Source organism: Dendrobates tinctorius, unplaced genomic scaffold (genome assembly GCF_039654945.1).
Source record: "Dendrobates tinctorius isolate UK_male_01 unplaced genomic scaffold, ASM3965494v1 ptg000046l, whole genome shotgun sequence".
Classification (NCBI taxonomy): Eukaryota; Metazoa; Chordata; class Amphibia; order Anura; family Dendrobatidae; genus Dendrobates; species Dendrobates tinctorius.
In genome coordinates, this window is record NW_027361714.1 from 78,430,755 (window position 1) to 78,450,175 (window position 19,421).

General features: G+C 42.8%; 1 protein-coding gene across 4 annotated transcripts in view; it reads left to right on the forward strand.

Annotated features, from left to right (window-relative positions):
* The window catches only part of AK9 (adenylate kinase 9), a 211,726-nt gene that overhangs the window by 71,883 nt on the left and 120,422 nt on the right, over positions 1-19,421 (forward strand). For 3 of the 4 annotated variants that reach the window (XM_073576031.1, XM_073576028.1, XM_073576029.1), the window contains exons 8-15: positions 399-521; positions 2,627-2,701; positions 4,981-5,082; positions 7,158-7,297; positions 7,380-7,560; positions 10,057-10,201; positions 12,376-12,453; positions 14,038-14,130. In XM_073576031.1, coding sequence (XP_073432132.1) covers positions 399-521; positions 2,627-2,701; positions 4,981-5,082; positions 7,158-7,297; positions 7,380-7,560; positions 10,057-10,201; positions 12,376-12,453; positions 14,038-14,130 — 937 coding nt within the window. The remainder of the gene's footprint in view (positions 1-398; positions 522-2,626; positions 2,702-4,980; positions 5,083-7,157; positions 7,298-7,379; positions 7,561-10,056; positions 10,202-12,375; positions 12,454-14,037; positions 14,131-19,421) is intronic. The other variant, XM_073576030.1, reaches the window with a different exon arrangement.

Here is a 19,421-nt window from a genome sequence, read left to right on the forward strand (position 1 = left end):
CTGCCTATTGCTTTGGGGTCTGCTCTGGGGCAGTTTAGTTTTTCCCCTTTCTGTCTTTAGGCTATATAGTTCTCCGGCTGTGATCGAGGGGTCTAGGGCACCGTAGGAACCCCCCACGGCTACTGCTAGTTGTTGTGGATAGGTTCAGGGGTCTGCAATCCGATAGCTGCCAACCTCTCTGGTTTTTCTGGACTTAGCTGGTATTTTGTTTTTTCCTCCTTCGGTGACTCATCATAACAGAACTGGCTGTGTGACTAAGGGGTTAAATTAAACAGTTAAACCACAGTACCTAATAGTAGTATTCACATTGGTCAGGCAGAATAATTTGTCATCAGCTATTTATCATTGCCCACAGGGAAAGCGTTACTGAAAGTTATTAGGTGTCCTGTTTTGTTTAGGAAGAAGAATTTGACAGTTTAAAAGAAGTCTTAAACCAGCTTGTGTACAGACCTGAAGACTTCCCAGAAAATGCAGACGAGCGCATATGGTTATACAAAGACACTCTTTTGCGGCCCATAGAGGTGAGACACTAGGTGTTTATGTATTACTATCAACCCCTATGTATATAGATTTTTTTCTGAATATATCCAGATGCTAAAACAAATCCTATGTTTCTTTTCTTTTTATTGTATTTTCTTTATTCTGTTTTCTGTACATGGCACCTGACACATAGACTATAATAAATAGACTAGAGATGTTCATTGACATCTATGGGAGAGTTGTCCATGTGTACTTTGAGACGTAAATGTTGAATCCAGTGTTATCTATGTATAGGTTTTACTTTTCAATGTAACTTGTCTATGATGATAATGAGATAACATCTAAAAGGGGCATTTACACTGCAAGATAATTATGCAATAATTTTGCAGTGTAATCAGGCTGCTGGTCACCTGATGAATGAGCAAAACCCTAATTCATCAGGTAAAGTGATCTTTTATGCAACCTGAAATATCATCATTCTCGTTAGTGCATTGTCTTAGGTCAACAGGACTTGCACTGCCGATATGAATGGCTGACTGTGCTCACTAAGCGATGTAGTATAGATTGCTCAGTGTGCTTTGTTCACTTTGTTCTGTCTGTGTAAACACGCATTTAAACAACCGCCGATTAGTAAGAGTTTACAGATCAGAGGTCGTAGTGTGTGCCGCCAATTGGTCTATTTTAAATGTTACATTAGAAGTGATCTCAATATATCAGAAAGTGTCAGCCAGTTATGGGTATCAGCTGACTGTAAAAACTGCAAGGTGTCAGGATCTTGAAAAAAGAGTTAGCTTTTGCTGCATGGCTAAAGGAGGGAGAGTAGTTGGTATGAGAAGGAGAGCTGGAGGAGTTATAAGCGACTGATGTTTGGTTTGTACACTTGGTAATTCCTTAACCTTCCCTATTTTGGTTTCTTCCCCTTCCCGCACACCCCGGTGGATTCCTCTGTTATATGTGAGTGTGTACTTGGTGTGTGGAGTTCTCAGTTACTCCTTGTCTTTGTCACCCTATTTTGTTGGGTTGGTGTACTGTGGTGCACAGCAGCATCCGCTTCTACCTGGGTGAAGAAAGACAACAGTCTGAGGGCTATTTTAGGAGATACGGCAAGGGCGGAGGCCCCAGGGTCTTCGCCATCTGAAGTATCCCGGGAAGCAGGTCGAGCTAGGGCACCCCCTAGTGTTAGGGCCAGAAAAGGAGCCCCTGGTCACCTGACAGCTGTGTCGTGACAATTGTTCGCTCCATTTAAAGTGGACCTGTCACTTGCCATAAATTTGTTTTTTTTGTACCTGGTGTAGATACCACTATTTTCCTGAATCTTGCATCATTTTTATTTTATTCCAAGTACGTTTCTTTCCAGAAATATTGTTCTCTCTTCCCTGTACATAAATTTAATATTGTCAGACAAGTGATCCTTAATGACCACGTCAGGTGGATAAAATTACTAGTTTCTATACAGGGAAGAGGTGGCACATGTCAGGAATGGAATGGAGCAGGAACAAACTAGATCAACGGATGGAGGGTATATTTAATTGGAAGAAAATCTATTGAGCATGTTCTTCAATCTATTTTTTCTTTGCCGTGTGTTTTATATTGTTGCTGACATAGTTTTGCTTTTTCACTGCGAAGTAATAATCTTGTTTTATAAGCAGACTAGGGTGAGAATGTGTAGCGTAACGTTGTGTGATTGGAATTTTATGTAAATGTCTCATTGTTTGACGTTATGTCTCCAAAAATGTCCTCCTGAGTTATTTGCTGAATGTGAGAGTCATTTTTTTCTTGGATTGTCTCATTACTTTAAAATGGACCTGATATTCACAGTAAGCGAAAGATAATGGATGTGCGTATAAATGTGAACTACATGTCATGTTCACCATCTTCTCTGTCAGATATATAGACTTGAATTATAGATTTTTTAATTAAAATAAATTAATTCTTAGGTAGACTAAACATATTTCTTATTCTATAACTATCTGAATATGCAATTCTGCCCTTTCCATCAAAGACATACTGATAGGGAATTTAGATTGTGAGCCCCATCGGGGACAGCGATGATAATGTGTGCAAACTGTAAAGCGCTGCAGAATATGTCAGCGCTATATAAAAATAAAGATTATTATTATTATTATTTCTTTGCTGGTTAATCCAGGACCTCATGATTGATCACGACCCCCAGTACCTCATAGAACTTGATGGAAATAAGAAATCTGATGAGCTCCTTGTGGTAAGTTTCTACCATTATGTGGTAAATGATACTGTTTGTAAAATTGCAGCAAAAGGGATGTTTCCTTGATATGTGAACTTTGATCCTCTGTACAAGTAAATTGTTTTCTCCCAATTTATATGGTTGAGGTCATGGCTGTCCATGGCAGTCAACCTCTTCCACAGCAACTCACCCAACCAAGCTTTTATGGACCTTTCTTTGTGCGTTGGGGCACAGACATTCTGGAACAGAAATAGGTCTTCCCCAAACTGTTCCCACAAAGATGAAAGCATATAATTGCCCAATATGTCTTGATACACTGAATCATTAAAACCTCTTTCCACTGTAACTAAAGGGCTTAGGCCTACGCCTGGAAAACAACCCCATAGCATTATCCTTCCTCCACCGAACTTTACAGTTGGGATAAGGGCCCCGTCACACATAGTGACTCACCGCGATCCCGACAACGATATCAACGTGTCAGGATCGCTGGTGAATCGCTACATGATCGCTGGTGAGCTGTCAAACAGACAGCTTCACCAGTGATCAGCACAGCGACGCCGAGCGCGCGGCGTCGCTGTGTTCGTTAGTTACCAGCGCGCTGATGCAGGGAGCTGGTAACTAACGTACACATCGGGTATCCAAGGGACACCCGTCCCTTAGATACCCGAAGTGTACGTTAGTTACCAGCTCCCTGCATCAGCGCGCTGGTAACTAATGTACACATCGGGTATCTAAGGGACACCCGTCCCTTGGATACCCGATGTGTACGTTAGTTACCAGCAGATCGCTGGTCTCCCCCGCCTGTCACACGCAGTGATGCATGCTGGCCAGCAGGTAACCAGCGACCAAACAAAAGTCCAGAGGTTTCCCAGAGCGATCAGCGATACTGGCAGGGGGGCCGGTCGCTGATCGCTGGTGAGATCGCTGTTGTGTCACAAAACTTGTGACTCAGCAGCGATCTCGCTAGCGAGATCGCTATGTGTGACGGGGCCTTAAGGCAGGCAGGTAACGTTCTCCTGGTATTCACCAAACTTAGACTTGTCCATCAGTCTACCAAATATAGAAGCATAACTTGCCACTCCACATAATATGTTTCCAATGCTTGAATCCAGTGGCGGGGTGCTTTCCATCACTCCTGCCAACATTTGGCAATGTATTTGATGGTGTATCCAGCTGCATGGCTATGGAAACTCATGCCATGAAGCTCCCTGTGTACAGTTTAGTGACTCTGCCAACCTTTGGTGACTACTACGTGCCTCAGCACTCGGTGACCTCACTCTGGAATTTTACATGGTTCGTCACTTCATGGCATAGTTTCTGGAGTTCCTAAACACTTCCACTTTTCAATAATATAGGACATTTAGGAAGGAAGAAAGTATAATAACTGAACTGTTATAATGGTGGCATCCTGTTACAGGACAATTCTTGAACTCATTGAGCTCCTTAGAATGAGCCATTCTTTTACAAATGTTGATAAATGCAGACTGCATCTGTGGGTATAGTACTCCTTTAAAATAAAAACAGAATTCAATTATTAACAGATGTATTCCAAGTCTTTTATCTATATAGCGTATATTAGTAACCAGTAGTGCTGTCTGATGATCATGTCATTGCAATGGGTACCGGGATTATGGGAAGGCAAGAAGAACAACTGCATGAATGTCACTGCCAGATCCTGCGGCAGTGCTGCTTACCCACTTTGGAGCTCACTGCAGAAGGGCTCTGCAATGATGAATGGGGGACCACTTTAAATTTGTGGTCTGGAGTGTACTGTAAGCTGCTGAGCTGGATACAGAATCACACTATCTCATGCTATAGAGTCCATCCCAGCTGCTTCTAGTCCGATCCAGACTGCGACAGCAACTGCTCTGAGTAGGCTCCGCAACCTGCTGCTCTTGTCTCTTGTATGTGCGATGACCGAACAGTATGGCAGCTCTACTGTTGAGTACAATGTGCGTATGGCCTGCCTCGCCTGCTGAGACTTGGGGTTCACTAAATTGATTTCTCCCTGTCATCAGATTCGAGTTGTAGGGATGACAAGGTGGAGAGTTCATGGCTGAGTAGCATTGTATAATAGATAACTGGGGCCTGCTTCATGTTGAATCTGATGTGATTTTTAACAATTGGTTTGGCAGAACCATTAAGAACCGACTGAATCCCACCCCTACTGTGACTGCAAAAGGGCCTGGTAAAAAAAAAAAATGGTGGTTAATGGGTGTGTTCTGATAAATCGAAGTTACTGTATGATTTTATAAGTGTACTAATATAGCTGAAATAATTGTGCTTACTCGCATCAGTCTGTATTATCTCGGCTGGAGTCTCTGGGACTTCGTCATGGGGCTGTTGTAATGAAACTTTCCAGCTACGAGGAAGAGGAGTCCATGGAAGGCCTGGAAGGTGTAAGTAGCTGAATGTATTTTTGGGTGCTTCAAAATAAAAAGAAAACACTTTGAACACAGAAAAAGTGCAAACAGATAACAGCTGCTTGGAACTAAGTATAACCAAGCATGATTTAAAGAGACAAAAATCTACAAACTCAAATGTTTGCCATGTGGAGACCTGAAACTATATACAGAGTGATTATAAAAGATTCATTGGATTTTTCATATTACTGCAGAGATATAAATTTTTCACATTTGAAATAATAGTCTATGAAAAGGTCACATCTCAGAATTTGTAACTCGTGCGTGCAGACTCACTTGTAGCTCACCAGGAGGCAGGGCGGCATCAGATCCCAAAATGGCGACTATGCCAGAGAAAGCATTTTTGTTTTAGAGCATGAGAAGTGTAAATCAATTGTTACCGTGCAGCAAGCATTCCAATGATAGTATGAAAGTGACTCACCTGTCTTCCAAAGCATTCTGCTGTGGCAGCCACGGACAACCAAGTGTTACAGGCAAGAGGGTTTGAGAGATCATTTCACGCAGCCCCCAGAAACCAACACATCGTGCAAGCCATGAACTTGGCATTCCTCAGCCAACTGTTTGGAAGTTTCTGTTACTGCGCCAGAAGCCATATCGCACACAGCTATTGCCACGGCATCTGATACAAATTCTGTACACTTATTCAGGTAGCATTGGAAGATGACAAATTCACTTCCTGGCTAGAGTTCGGTGATGAGTCAACACGCCACTTAAGCGGAAACATGAGCCGTCACAGTGTACGAATATGGGGAACATAAAATCCTAATGCCACTGTGGAAATCTAAAGAGATTCTCCTAAAGTGAATGTTTTCTGTGCAATCTAGAAAGCAAAGGTATATGGGCCTTTTTTTTTTTTTCGCTGAAAAGACTGTGACTGGTACATCTTACCTCAATATGTTACACTTATGGTTGTTTCCATAACTGACAATTGATTCTAGAAACTTCAGTGAGGAACTCCCAAACCGGTGGATTGGGCGCTGTACTGGTGTTGACTTGGCACTCTTCAGATGGCCCCCAGGTCTCCCGAACTGACAGTGTCTAACTTCATCATTCATCACATCAAAGACATTACCGTTGCATTAATGACCATCGACAGGGAATGGCAGCAAGTTAGGGTCTAACTGGGTTGCCACATAGCTGTATGTCGTGTGACAAAAGGAGGACACATATTACAATTGTGCGCATTATGTGCTAATCTTGGAGAGTTTATGTTTATCATGTGCCATTCACTATTGTGCATATAATACATTTTGAAAAATGCCTCTTTGAAACCCGATGAATCTTTTATAATCACCCTGTATACAATATAATGTCAAGTACTGTCCATACAGCAGTGAAATACGCATATGGTATGATATCACCTGCATTTTAATTTTAATTGAGGTTTTTATAATACATGATACTACACTCCTGGCATTGCAGTAAATGATATGTACAATTTGTTTACTCATTCCCAACTTTTCACATAGTTGCTACTGGTTTTCATAGTAATACCCAAGTTCTTTCCTAACCTTCTGACCGGTAAACATTTTATATATATATATATATATATATATATATATATATATATATATATATATATACACATATTTTATTTTTTTTTATAAAAGGGTTAACGTGATTGATGGGATATGACATTTAGGCCGGGGTCACACTTGCGAGAAACTCGCACAAGTCTCGCGTCTCAATACTCAGGACCGGAGCGCTCAGTTGCATAGAAATACATGCAGCCGCACACTCCAGTCCCAAGTGCCGTCGGTAGTGCCGGGTATTGAGACGCAAGACTCGTGCGAGTTTCTTGCAAGTGTGACCCCGGCCTTTGATGTGTCATGCTAAAAATGATCCGTTACATAATAGATCTGGTAGTAAAGCAAAGTGGTATATGGAAGCTGTATCACTTTACTCTAGCACTTGTGGAAGGTAGAATAGTAAATTCATTGAGCTATAAATGAAATATTACATATATGTAATATTATAGAGAACCATGTGGGGAGGTGTTTGTTTTCTGATGACTTGATGCCCTAGTAAACAAATCTATTTTTATTTACCAGGATGAATTAATGAGGACACTTTCATCCCACCATATGATTGCACCAAGATACAGGTGGCGCAGAAGCAGATGGGGTACTCTGTGTCCTGTGGCTTTGAAAGAGGGATATATTAAGAAAGGATTGACTGAATTTGCTGTTGGGTATGTTTTCTGTTGAAATGACACCCAGTGATTCTATTTTGGTATTATTCTGGTATAATTTGTCTTGCGCATTTATTTTTAGCTTTCTGGATAAAATGTACGTCCTTTCTTCTGAAGCCTCACTGATAAAGTTTATGCAGAATCCTCGGCCATACCTTCTTCCTCCGATGCCACTACCACCTTGCAAGGTGGCAGTATTGGGGCCAAAATCCTCAGGGAAGACAACAGTCTGTAATCTAATAGCCAACAAGTACTCTGGAAAGGTAACTGAATGCCATCATTGTTACAGAACAGTAATATTGGGAGGAAGCACCCCCTTCTTTAAAGTGTACCTCCACCTACACGCAAGAACGATTGTAGCACAAGACTCATCTCTCAATATTACTTTATTACCCGTTTTTGCTGATAATGGCAGATCGAAATCTGTGGTGCGGCCGCACTAGACTAGGCGGCGTCCTGATCATCCCTCTTAGCTAGCATCCTCAGTACGAGCACTGTAAATCTCTATGATGCTCGTGCTCTCACTGAAGACAGTAGCCTATAGGCATGAGAAAAATGCTGCTTAGTTTATGCAGTTATCATCAAAAACCATTAATAGAATGAAAGGGTAAGCAAAAGTTTAATTCAAAGTGACACTCGAGGCTCCCCCCCGCATTAAAGTTCATTAACCACAGTATACAGTATATGCATCACTTTCTGGATAATCACCCTTTTCTGTCTGATGCTTTATTAGTCTGCACTTTATAATCATTCTGCCCTTATTGTGCTGACCTCATGGACTGACTCCCCAGAGATTTTATGATAGGCTTGTGTTTATATACAGAAGCCAATCTGAGGGGACTGAGCTGAAGCAAAAAAATGGAGAGAGCCAATGATGAATCAGGAGGTGTGTCTTAGACAATCACCTTAGACGCCCTTTAGACACTGTGGAAACTGTAGTCACAGGTGTCAGCTCTGCCATAACGAATCTGAGCTATAAAGCAGCAACAACAAGTAATCATCCCCTTAAGGTATCCATTTATATGTCATGTTCTTTTAAGGGAATCTGTCACCACATTTGACCTTTATAATCTACTAGTTGAAGAGCCCGGCGCTGCCTGGGCATAGTAACCAACTACAGTTAGTTATAACAAATTATAATGATTATATACATATATATATACACCTTGTATGTGTGTATATAAATATATATATGTATAAATATATATATATATATATATATATATATATAAAGCTGAGTGTATAGCCCCGCCCACTCCACATAGCCATATTCACTATAATAGCCCACATCATCTCGTCAGCCAGAGCTACCAGACTACTACCCCTAATGTCCCACATTATCCCGTCAGCCAGAGCCACCAGACAACTACCACTAATATCCCACATCATCCCGTCAGCCAGAGCCACCAGACTAATACCCCTAATATCCCACATCATCCCGTCAGCCAGAGCCACCAGACTACTACCCCTAATATCCCACATCATCCTGTCAGCCTTGGGTCAGAACCAGGGCGCTGAGTGGATTTGCCCTGACTTCTATACCAATGATCCCTTTAATAGAAGCCTGGGGTGTAAGAGAGGCCTAGGGGTCAGTACCAAAGCGCAGAGTGGATTTGCCCTCACTTCTGTACCGGGGTTCCCTTTAAGAGGGGCCTGGGGTCAGAACCAAAGCGTTTGATGGATTTGCCCTGACTTCCATACCAATGATCCCTTTAAGAGAGGCCTGGGGTCAGTACCAAAGCGCAGAGTGGATTTTCCCTCACTTCCGTACTGGGGATCCCTTTAAGAGGGGCCTGGGGTCAGAACCAGAGTGCTTAGTGGAATTGCCCTAACATCCATACCAATGATCCCTTTAAGAGACCCTGGGGTCAAAACCACAGCGCTGAGTGGAACGGTCCTAACTTCCATACCGGGGATCCTTTTAACATCACGAAACAATCACTGACCTCAGGGAGACCAGTCAAAGAAAACACTGCAACAGCCGGCAAAGGCGCTCAATCACAGTGAAATCCTAGGTGCATTGCTCCCTGGGAAATACGAATATGCAAATAAAGTCCGTGGAGCCTCATTTAAGAGTCTCAAACACGGGACTAGCCAGATCTTCCTCCAGGGAAGGACCCAGCCAAGGAGTGGCTCCTTTCGGAAACTACCATTACCACCATATTAAGTGGCCCTTTAAGTCAATATCCAGCTCTTTGAGTTTACAGATATGACAAGGGAAATACCAAGGCCAGGTATCCATCCAACAGATGTCTTTCTTTTCAAAACAAAAAAGTCTAGCTCCTCGGACATTATTGAAGTGTGTAGCTAATGTCAGCATGTGGTAAATAGACAAATGGAGTTTGTGCACAAAACTCTGGTAAATGTCCACTGATATACATGATGTAGAAATTCACAGCATGCTGCATCAAGCAGGACACAGAGTGTGACATTGTCATCGTTTCAAAGCAAAGTGTCTCCAGTTTATCAAATGTACTTATAGTATAAAATTACTAATAATTCATATAATGTGTACGTTATGCACAGAATGCATTTATATGGTTTACCATGAACTATATATGGTTTATCCATTAATATCAGTGGAAAATCTGCAAATTATTGTTTACTTGTTAACAAAAAATATGAAATAAAATGTATAGCATTGATCTTGAATGTACTTACCAAATATCAAAGTTTTGGTTCTTTTGCTTGCATTATTTATTTTATTTTACTCACTTACTGGTATCATATCATTGATATGTTCTGTATATGTATTTTAGGTATTTGATATGTCTGTGCTTATTTTACCATATATGGAAGAAGCTAAACAAAATGCCATGGAAAAAGCTTGTGAAGAAGCTACTGAAAAAGCTATAGAAGTTGTCAGAAAAAAGTTACAGCAAGAGAAATTATTGAAAGCAGAAGGTATAAGAAAATGTGCCTCACTCCCATCTTATCCTCTTCTCGTGCCTCCTGTTTTTGTTGCTCTTTGATCTGTTTTTGGACACTTTGGTACACTATTGTCCAGTTGGTAATTTTTATGTATGGCTTTTTAATGAGTAATTGTTGTTTTAATTTTTATTTAATAAATGAATAGTACACATTGTGATGCCCGTAACTCACACACCCTCTGTTCCTTCCTACTTACTGCAGTCACCACTCTGCTTCCCTTTGTGTCAGGCCGTCTGCCTGAGTTTTGCCTCTTGCAGCACTTGCCAGCACTGCTGCATCTTCCTTCTGTCTCCATCTAATTATAGGGGGACACTGCCAGTCTCTGCAGGAATTTAACCCTGCTGTGTCCTGCAGAGATTAGCTTCCTTGGCCTATCCACTGCCAGCAGTGGTTATATTAGGCACCTCCTCTCTCCACTCCTTGCCCGATGTATGGTACTAGTCAATAGTCGGTTCTAGCTTCTAGTCAAGGTGTGTTCCTGTTTTATCTCCTGTTACCGACCCGGCTTGTTCACCCGTTCCGTCTGATCTCTCAGAAACTGGGTCAGGATTGGAGTCTTGAACCTGTGCTACCTGCCCCGATTTTGAACTGTCTGAACACATCTCTGTCTTTGTCCTCTGTACCACTTATACCTGCCTTGACACCCTTTATCAGCTGCTGTAGGTCTGGGCACTGCCCTGGAGTGGTACTTGGTGGCCATCCTGCAGCTCAAGCCTAGCCATCAGAGGCTTTAGCCAAGACCAGGTAGCCACTCTAGGGTAAGCCTGGCCAATGATGCTGTGAGTCCACACCCACCGCCATCACACACATGAAAACAAGCAACCTTGTAATATATCTTAGAGAAATCTACTTATTTCTCCTCCAGGACTGATCATTCATTCTCAAACTTATCTTTTCACAGGTGAAATCTGTATTCAGTGAAGACAAATGTTCCCATTACTGAGATAGGAGATGACAGGTGCTACTGACAAGATTCTATGTAGACCGGAGAAGGGAAAAGCTCTTCCTCTAGATCCTCACTCCTGCTTCCACCTGCATAGAATCTCACCAGTACCAACTGCCGTCTTGCATCTAGGTAACGTGAAAATTTCTTCGGTGAAGACAGATTTTGCCTGTGAATAGAGACGTTTGTGAATAGAGACGTTTGTGAATAAATGATCAGTCCTGGAGGAGAAAAAAATAGATTTATTTTGTTATATATATTACAAAGTTGCTTATTTTTGTGTTTCTTATTGATTTGTGAAATAAAAGCATAAAACATGGTTGCTCTTTAAGTTTCCTCTAAAGAAACACCTTTCACTTAAGAAAGAAAAAAACAAACAAACAATAAAACAATATCCTAATTCAGTAGACATGTTCAGTCTTAGTAATGGCATTGCCTGTATGTACTGAGTGAGCACGCTGAATGTGAAATTCCCACCATAACTTTACAGCGGATGGTGTAATAAAGGTGGGTAACTATGGTAATTTCTAAAGTGTCCCTTAATATGTCAGAATTGTTATAAAAAACCTAATGCAATATCTGCACTGGTCTCTTATTCCCAAAATACAGCGTACCTTCCATCCATGAAGTAACTGGACAATGTGAAAATTATGTTTTTTTGGATTGATGTGTTTCTATGCAACACGAAACTTGAAATTGGTCTTTGTGAATAGTTTTTTTTAAGGATTTGGGAGCTGCTAGGTTGAAAATTGTCAGGGAGAAGGCACTGATAGTTGATTAGATATGTCAGATCTCTACTAGTGATGAGCGAAGATGCTCGGATAAGGTGTTATCTGAGCATGCTCGAGTGCTAATAGATCTTCTCGGTGTGATCGAATATTATGCTTGGGTCGCAGCGGCTACATGTTTCACCACTGTTCGACAGCTGCAACACATGCAGGGATTGCCTAACAAATAGGCAATCAATGTATGTATTGCAGCTGTCAAACACCCACGAGACATGCAGCCGCTGGGACTCAAGCATGGTATTCGATCCCGCCGAGATGATTTATTAGCAGTCAAGCAGAGCGCGCTCGCTCATCACTAATCTCAATTCAATTGATAGAGTTCATTAATGGAAAAAATAACTGAAAAACTAAATGGCTACATTATTTTCATTAATAAAAGTGTAATATAATGATTAGTATTCTCATTCTAATGAAAGAATCTCAGAAAGAAACCGAAAAGGAAGATGAAACCGAGGAAATATCAAGTGTGGTGGATGAAGACCATAGTGAGAAAGGTAAGTGAATTGTAGAGAATAAATGGGTGTATGTTCTTCAAATTACAGAATTTAGTTACTAAATTTCATAGTACTAAAACAGCAATGATTAGAGGTAATGTGTTAATATAGTAACTTAATTCATCATGTTTAAAACCTCTATCACTCCAGCTCTATTTGCTGCCTCTATCACTCCAGCTCTATTCTCTGCCTCTATCACTCCAGCTCTATTCTCTGCCTCTATCACTCCAGCTTTATTCTCTGCCCCATCACTTTAGCTCTATTCTCTGCATCCTCCTGCTTGGCTGACAGCCTTTATACTGTGTATCTTCAGGCAATGGAGCCACCAATAAAGCAGAAGAAGGCACTGCTTGGCAGGGAATAGAGCTAGAATTATATATCATGTTAACATTTGCATATCAATTCAAAATTCTGATTTCCCAGTAATGAGGGAACAGACTGGGTATTTGAAGGTATTGCTGGACTTGTCTTTGAAAAAGCTATATGTGCATAGAACTAGTTTGAAGTGTGAAATCCTGCTAACAGATCCCCTTTAAAGGGAACCTCTAACATTGTACATGCAATCTGATCTGTGGACATGGTGGTATAAAGAAGGAGAAGCTGAGCAGAATGATGTAGAGGTTTGTTAGAAAAGATTAAGTATAACCTGTATTCTTTTAATTGAAATCCCTTGTGTTTTTTATGCATAAGAGTCAGGTGGCTTGTCCTACTCAGTGATTGACAGCTATGTCTGCATACACAGTCATTCAGTGCTAAACACTGAATAGGACCGCCCACTGGACTCATGTGTAAAAACACCAGAAATGTCAATTAATTACTGAAACTTAATGGGAACCTGTCAGCAGGCTTGTGCACAGTAACCTACAGACAGTGTCAGGTCGGCGCCATTATACTGATTACAATGATACCTTGGTTGATGAAATCTGTCTTGTGGTTGTTGTTTAAAGGGAACCTGTCAGCTGTTTTGGCAGCTATAAGATGCGACCACTGCCTTTCAGGGCTTATCTACAGCGTTCTATAATGCTGTAGATAAGCCCCCAGGTCCAACCTGCAAGATAAGAAAAATAACTTTTATTATATTAACCCGGGGGGCGGTCCGGTCCGATGGTTGTTGCAGCTCCGGGTCCGGTGCCTCCCATCTTGCGATGCCATCCTCCTGCTTGCTTCATCGTTCTCCGGCGTTGCAATTCTGCACAGGCGTACTTCTCTGCCCTGTTGAGGACAGAGCAAAGTACTGCAGTGCGCAGGTGCCGGGAAAGGTCAGAAAGACCCAGCGCCTGCACACTGCAATACTTTGGAACAACCACAAGACGGATTTCATCACCAGGTATCATTTTAATCAGTATAACTGCACCAACCTGACACTGTCTGTAGGTTACTGTGCACAATCCTGCTGACAGGTTCACTTTGTCTGCAGATCAGATACTATTCTCAATATGACAAGTTCCTTTTAAAACATTGACGTCTAACACAAGAATCTAATTTGTGGCATAACTAGACAGTTTTTAATGTCTCTGTAACTAAGACAGTTGCAAAAAAACGTATAATGCATATCTAATGCAATGTATTATGTGATTTAAAAAGAAAATTCAGAATTGGATACAACTGAAAAGACCCCAGCGCAAAAGGAAGAACCTATAGAGAAGATAGAGGAACAAAGTGTCATTGAAGAAACAGGTAAAACAGCAATGAACCCTTTCACTGCCATGGGTTTCTTGACATTTTACGTCTCGGGTAACTAGGACAATGTTTGCACTTTTGAGGTGTACAAATATAAACTAAATTACTAAACATTAATTGATTTTCACCACCAAAGCCTAATTATTTTCTGATAGTAGACACCTGGCACATTGTCATATTGCCCCTCTGCATTTTAAAGATCGTTCTCATCTGCGTCTAAATCGGACGAGTTCAATACGATAAAAAAAATCGGATAGCACTCTGACTGATGTTATTCACTGATTTAGTGTTTATCTTGATTATTTTTGTTTTCATCTTGGATCTGACTGAGAAAAAATCACAGACTCACAAATTGGACAAGACTTGCCAATGCCAGTCAGTGGGTGTGAGAAAAAAAAAGGCACAGCACACGAATCATGCGTGTGCCATCTGATTTTTACACACACTCTTAATGGAAACCCGACATTTCATCAGCCAAGTACCGTAAATTCAGAGCCCGAACTGTCAGAATAGTATAGATAGAAACATGTCAGCAAGATATATAATCAGTGCTTTGCATGTGTAGTTTTCTGTTCTTGTATTTAGCGAATAAATAAAATGGCTTGGGGTCTCCTTTATTTTTAATAACCAGCTGAAGGAAAGCAGACAGCTGGGGGCTGGTGTTATTATTTTAGGAAGGGGCAAATATCCATGGATCTTCCCAGCCTATTAATAACAGCTCACAGTTGTTTGCATAGCCTAATAATAATAATCTTTTTATATAGCGCTAACATATTCCGCAGCACTTTACAGTTTGCCCACATTATCCTTCACTGGTTATTAAAAAGGGGGGACCCCCCAAAAAATTGATATGGTGTCCCCCCTATTTTTCATAACCAGCAAAGGCTCAGCAAACAGCTGTGGGCTAATATTAATAGGCTGGAAAGGGGCCATGTATATTGATCCCTTCCCAGACTAATAACACCAGCCCTCAGCCGCACCAGAACCTCGGCTCTTCCCAATTACCCTGGTACGTCACTGAGGCTGCGTGGAGTCACCTGGCTGACCTGAGGTGAACTAATGAGCGTGGGAAAAAAGTCAGAAACTTTCTCACGCTAATTATTTCATATCCAGGCAACCAGTGAGGCTGCGCAGAGCTGAACTAATTCATTCTGTAGTAGTTTACAGTGGGGCTGGTCGCATTAGCACCGGTCCTTCTTGTAAACTATTTAACCCCCTGTGAAGGATTACAGCATGGGACATGACTGAACGGCAGAAAGGTAAGGATATTGTTGATTTTTTATGGGGTTTTTTTTGTAGATCATGGTTTATTTTTGGAATAGCAGAGTAATAAAAATTTGTCAAAATCTTGGTGTCTTAATTTCATTAAAAGACTTTTTAATTAATGTCTGTGTGTGGTTTTTAACCCTTTCATAGTCTGGGGTTAATAATGGATCGGTGTCTTATTGACACCTCTCCATTATTAATCGTCTTAATGTCACCTTACAATCGAATGGTGACATTAATCCTTTGTTATTAACCCATTCGCCACCGCTACAGGGCAACGGGAATAGAGAGGATAAGTGCCAGAAAAGGCGCATCTTATAGATGCGCCATTTCTGGGGTGTCTGGGGGCAGATTTTTGTAGCCAGGGGGGGCCAAAAACAATGGTCCCTCTCATGGCTATTAAAATCTGCCCTCATTCACCTGCTTTATCTCTCTGGTTGACAAATTACCATGGGAGCTCACGCAATTTTTTGCAACGAATTAACCCCTTAAATTAACACCTACACCTCCCAAATTTTACACACAAACCCTCATCGAATTACTAGTGAAAGACATATACAAAAAAACATGAAATGGTTTACTGTATGTAAACCATGTGTCATTTCATGTCGGGTTGGGGAATGATTTTACAAAAGCCGGCAATTGATTTTGCAGCTATTCTGCTATGTAGAACTCTATGAAATATAAATAAATATATATATATATATATATATGTAATAGTGTGTGTGTCTCAATGACATGTATATACAGGGGTTGGACAAAATAATGGAAACACCTGGAAACATCAACAAAAGTTGGTTTAATATGGTGTAGGTCCACCTTTTGCGGCGATTACAGCCTCAATTCTCTGAGGTATGGATTCATACAAGGTGTGAATTGTTTCCAAAGGAATTGTAGCCCATTCTTCACTTAAAACACCCTCCAGTTCTTTGAGCGACGATGGCGGCGGAAATCGACGTCTAACTTGAATCTCTAAAATCGTCCATAAATACTCAATAATGTTGAGGTCTGGGGATTGTGGGGGCAATGGCGGATCTTAATAGGGGCGGATGGGGCGGTCGCCCCGGGCCCAAGGTTTTTTGGGGGCCCAGGGCACTGGCGTAGCGTGGTGGGGGGGGGGGCGGGGGGGCGGTCCGCCCCAGGCGGCATGTGTGTGGGGGCGGCGCGGCAGCAGCAATTCCACCCTGCAGTGCAGTGCAGCGGCGGGCAGGGAGCGATGCGATCACGGCAGCTCCGCTGCCTGCAAGAGTGAATAGCAGGGGCGGAGCGGCAAGGGTCCGTCCTGCTTCCTGCCCGGAGGCCGCGCTTCCTGTTTCACACAGAGGAGCGCCGCTGAATGACGTCATCATTCAGCGGCCGCTGCTGTGTGAGGGAGGAAGCTCGGGCGATGCTGCGGACAGGTGAGAGGAGAGAGGTGGTGTCTTGTGTGTATGTATGTCTGTGTGTGTGTGTGTGTATGTCTGTGTGTATGATGGAGCAGGCAATGATGGGAGTGATGGTCTAGAAGGCAGTGATGGGGTGAAGGAGCAGACAATGATGGGGGTGATGGAGCAGGCAATGATGGGGTGATGGAGCAGACAATTATGGGAGTGATGGAGCAGACAATGATGGGAGTGATGGGGTGATGGAGCAGGCAATGATGGGGGTGATGGAGCAGACAATGATGGGGTGATGGAGCAGGCAATGATGGGGGTGATGGAGCAGGCAGTGATGGGGTGATGGAGCAGGCAATGATGGGAGTGATGGGGGTGATGGAGCAGGCAATTATGGGGTGATGGAGCAGACAATGATGGGGGTGATGGAGCAGGCAGTGATGGGGTGATGGAGCAGGCAATGATGGGGTGATGGAGCGTGATTTTGTGCGTATTGGCCGTAGGCCTACAGCTTATGTGCAACGTCTTTTTAGGCCATGTCCACACGTGGTGGAATGGTGGCGGGTTTTCCGTATGGACCCGCAGCAAACCAAGTGCTGCGGTCCGTACGGCTGTCAATTCCCGCACGGGGACCGCAGCGCTCAGGTGGGAAGGGGGGTACAGGGGCCCAGGTTTTATGAACAGCCCCGGGCCCATAGTCCACTTAATCCGCCACTGTGTGGGGGCCAGATGAGATGCTCAACTTCATTACAATGTTCCTCGTGCCATGCTTTAACGATTCTAGCTGTATGATTTGGTGCATTATCATCCTGAAAGATGGCGTTCCCCTCCGGGAACATTGCTTGAACCATAGGATGCACTTGGTCGCCCAAAATGCCTAAATAAACACGGCTGTTAATTTTTCCATGAAGGGATATCATTGGCCCGGCGGATCTCCATGAAATAGCACCCCAGATCATCACAGAACCTCCGCCATGTTTTACGGTTGGGAGAAGGCAGTCTGGATGGAATGCTTCTTTCGGCTGTCTCCAAACGTACACTCGGCCGGAGGTCAGAAATAGGGTAAACGATGATTCGTCTGAGAATATCACACGTTTCCACTGCTCGAGGGACCAATTCTGGAGGTTTCTACACCACTCTAAACACTTGGAAACATATGTCATTGAAAGCAGCAGTTTTCGAATTGCAGCTCTTCCGTGTAATCCAGATGTGTGCAGCTCCCGACGGGTTCTGTAGGTGTTCATTGAGCTCAGCAGTGATTTTAGGAGCCGTGGTCTGGCGATCCTCTCTCACAATTCGCTTTAGAGTCCGACGGTCTCTCTCAGTCAACTTCGACTTTCGGCTGGACCTGTGCTTTGCTGCGGACGTTTTTCCTTCTCTTTCAAACGCAGTCATTACTTTGGAGACAGTACCTCTTGACACGCCATGCATTCAGGCACTTTCTGTTACACTAGCGCCTGCCATACGAGCACCAACAATTTGGCCTCTTTGAAAATCCGAGAGGTCTGCCATTGGTATCAGGTTTTCATCAATATTCTTACAATTCTGCAAAACAAACAGTTAATTTACATATACATATCACATAACACAAATAATCAACTACAAAACATTACCATATGTCACGGTTTGCATGTTTACAACATGTCCGAAGATTATGATGCCAAAACGTTAGGTGTTTCCATTATTTTGTCCAACCCCTGTGTGTATATATATATATATACACTCACTGGCCACTTTATTAGGTACACCATGCTAGTAACGGGTTGGACCCCCTTTTGCCTTCAGAACTGCCTCAATTCTTCGTGGCAGAGATTCAACAAGGTGCTGGAAGCATTCCTCAGAGATTTTGGACCATATTGACATGATGGCATCACACAGTTGGCGCAGATTTGTCGGCTGCACATCCCTGATGCGAATCTCCCGTTCCACCACATCCCAAAGATGCTCTATTGGATTGAGATCTGGTGACTGAGGAGGCCATTTGAGTACAGTGAACTCATTGTCATGTTCAAGAAACCAATCTGAGATGATTCGAGCTTTATGACATGGCGCATTATCCTGCTGAAAGTAGCCATCAGATGTTGGGTACATTGTGGTCATAAAGGGATGGACATGGTCAGCAACAATACTCAGGTAGGCTGTGGCGTTGCAACGATGCTCAATTGGTACCAAGGGGCCCAAAGAGTGCCAAGAAAAAATTCCCCACACCATGACACCACCACCACCAGCCTGAACCGTTGATACAAGGCAGGATGGATCCATGCTTTCATGTTGTTTACGCCAAATTCTGACCCTACCATCCGAATGTCGCAGCAGAAATCGAGACTCATCAGACCAGGCAACGTTTTTCCAATCTTCTACTGTCCAATTTCGATGAGCTTGTGCAAATTGTAGCCTCAGTTTCCTGTTCTTAGCTGAGAGGAGTGGTACCCAGTGTGGTCTTCTGCTGCTGTAGCCCATCTGCCTCAAAGTTCGACGCACTGTGCGTTCAGAGATGCTCTTCTGCCTACCTTGGTTGTAACGGGTGGCAATTGTCATGTCGGACACTGTTCACACCAGGGTGTCCGGCAGACAGCGGTAATACCCTGTTGGGTATTCTGTTCCAGTCGGGATAGGGTTAACCAGGTTGTCATGCTGGCTGAGGGCTGG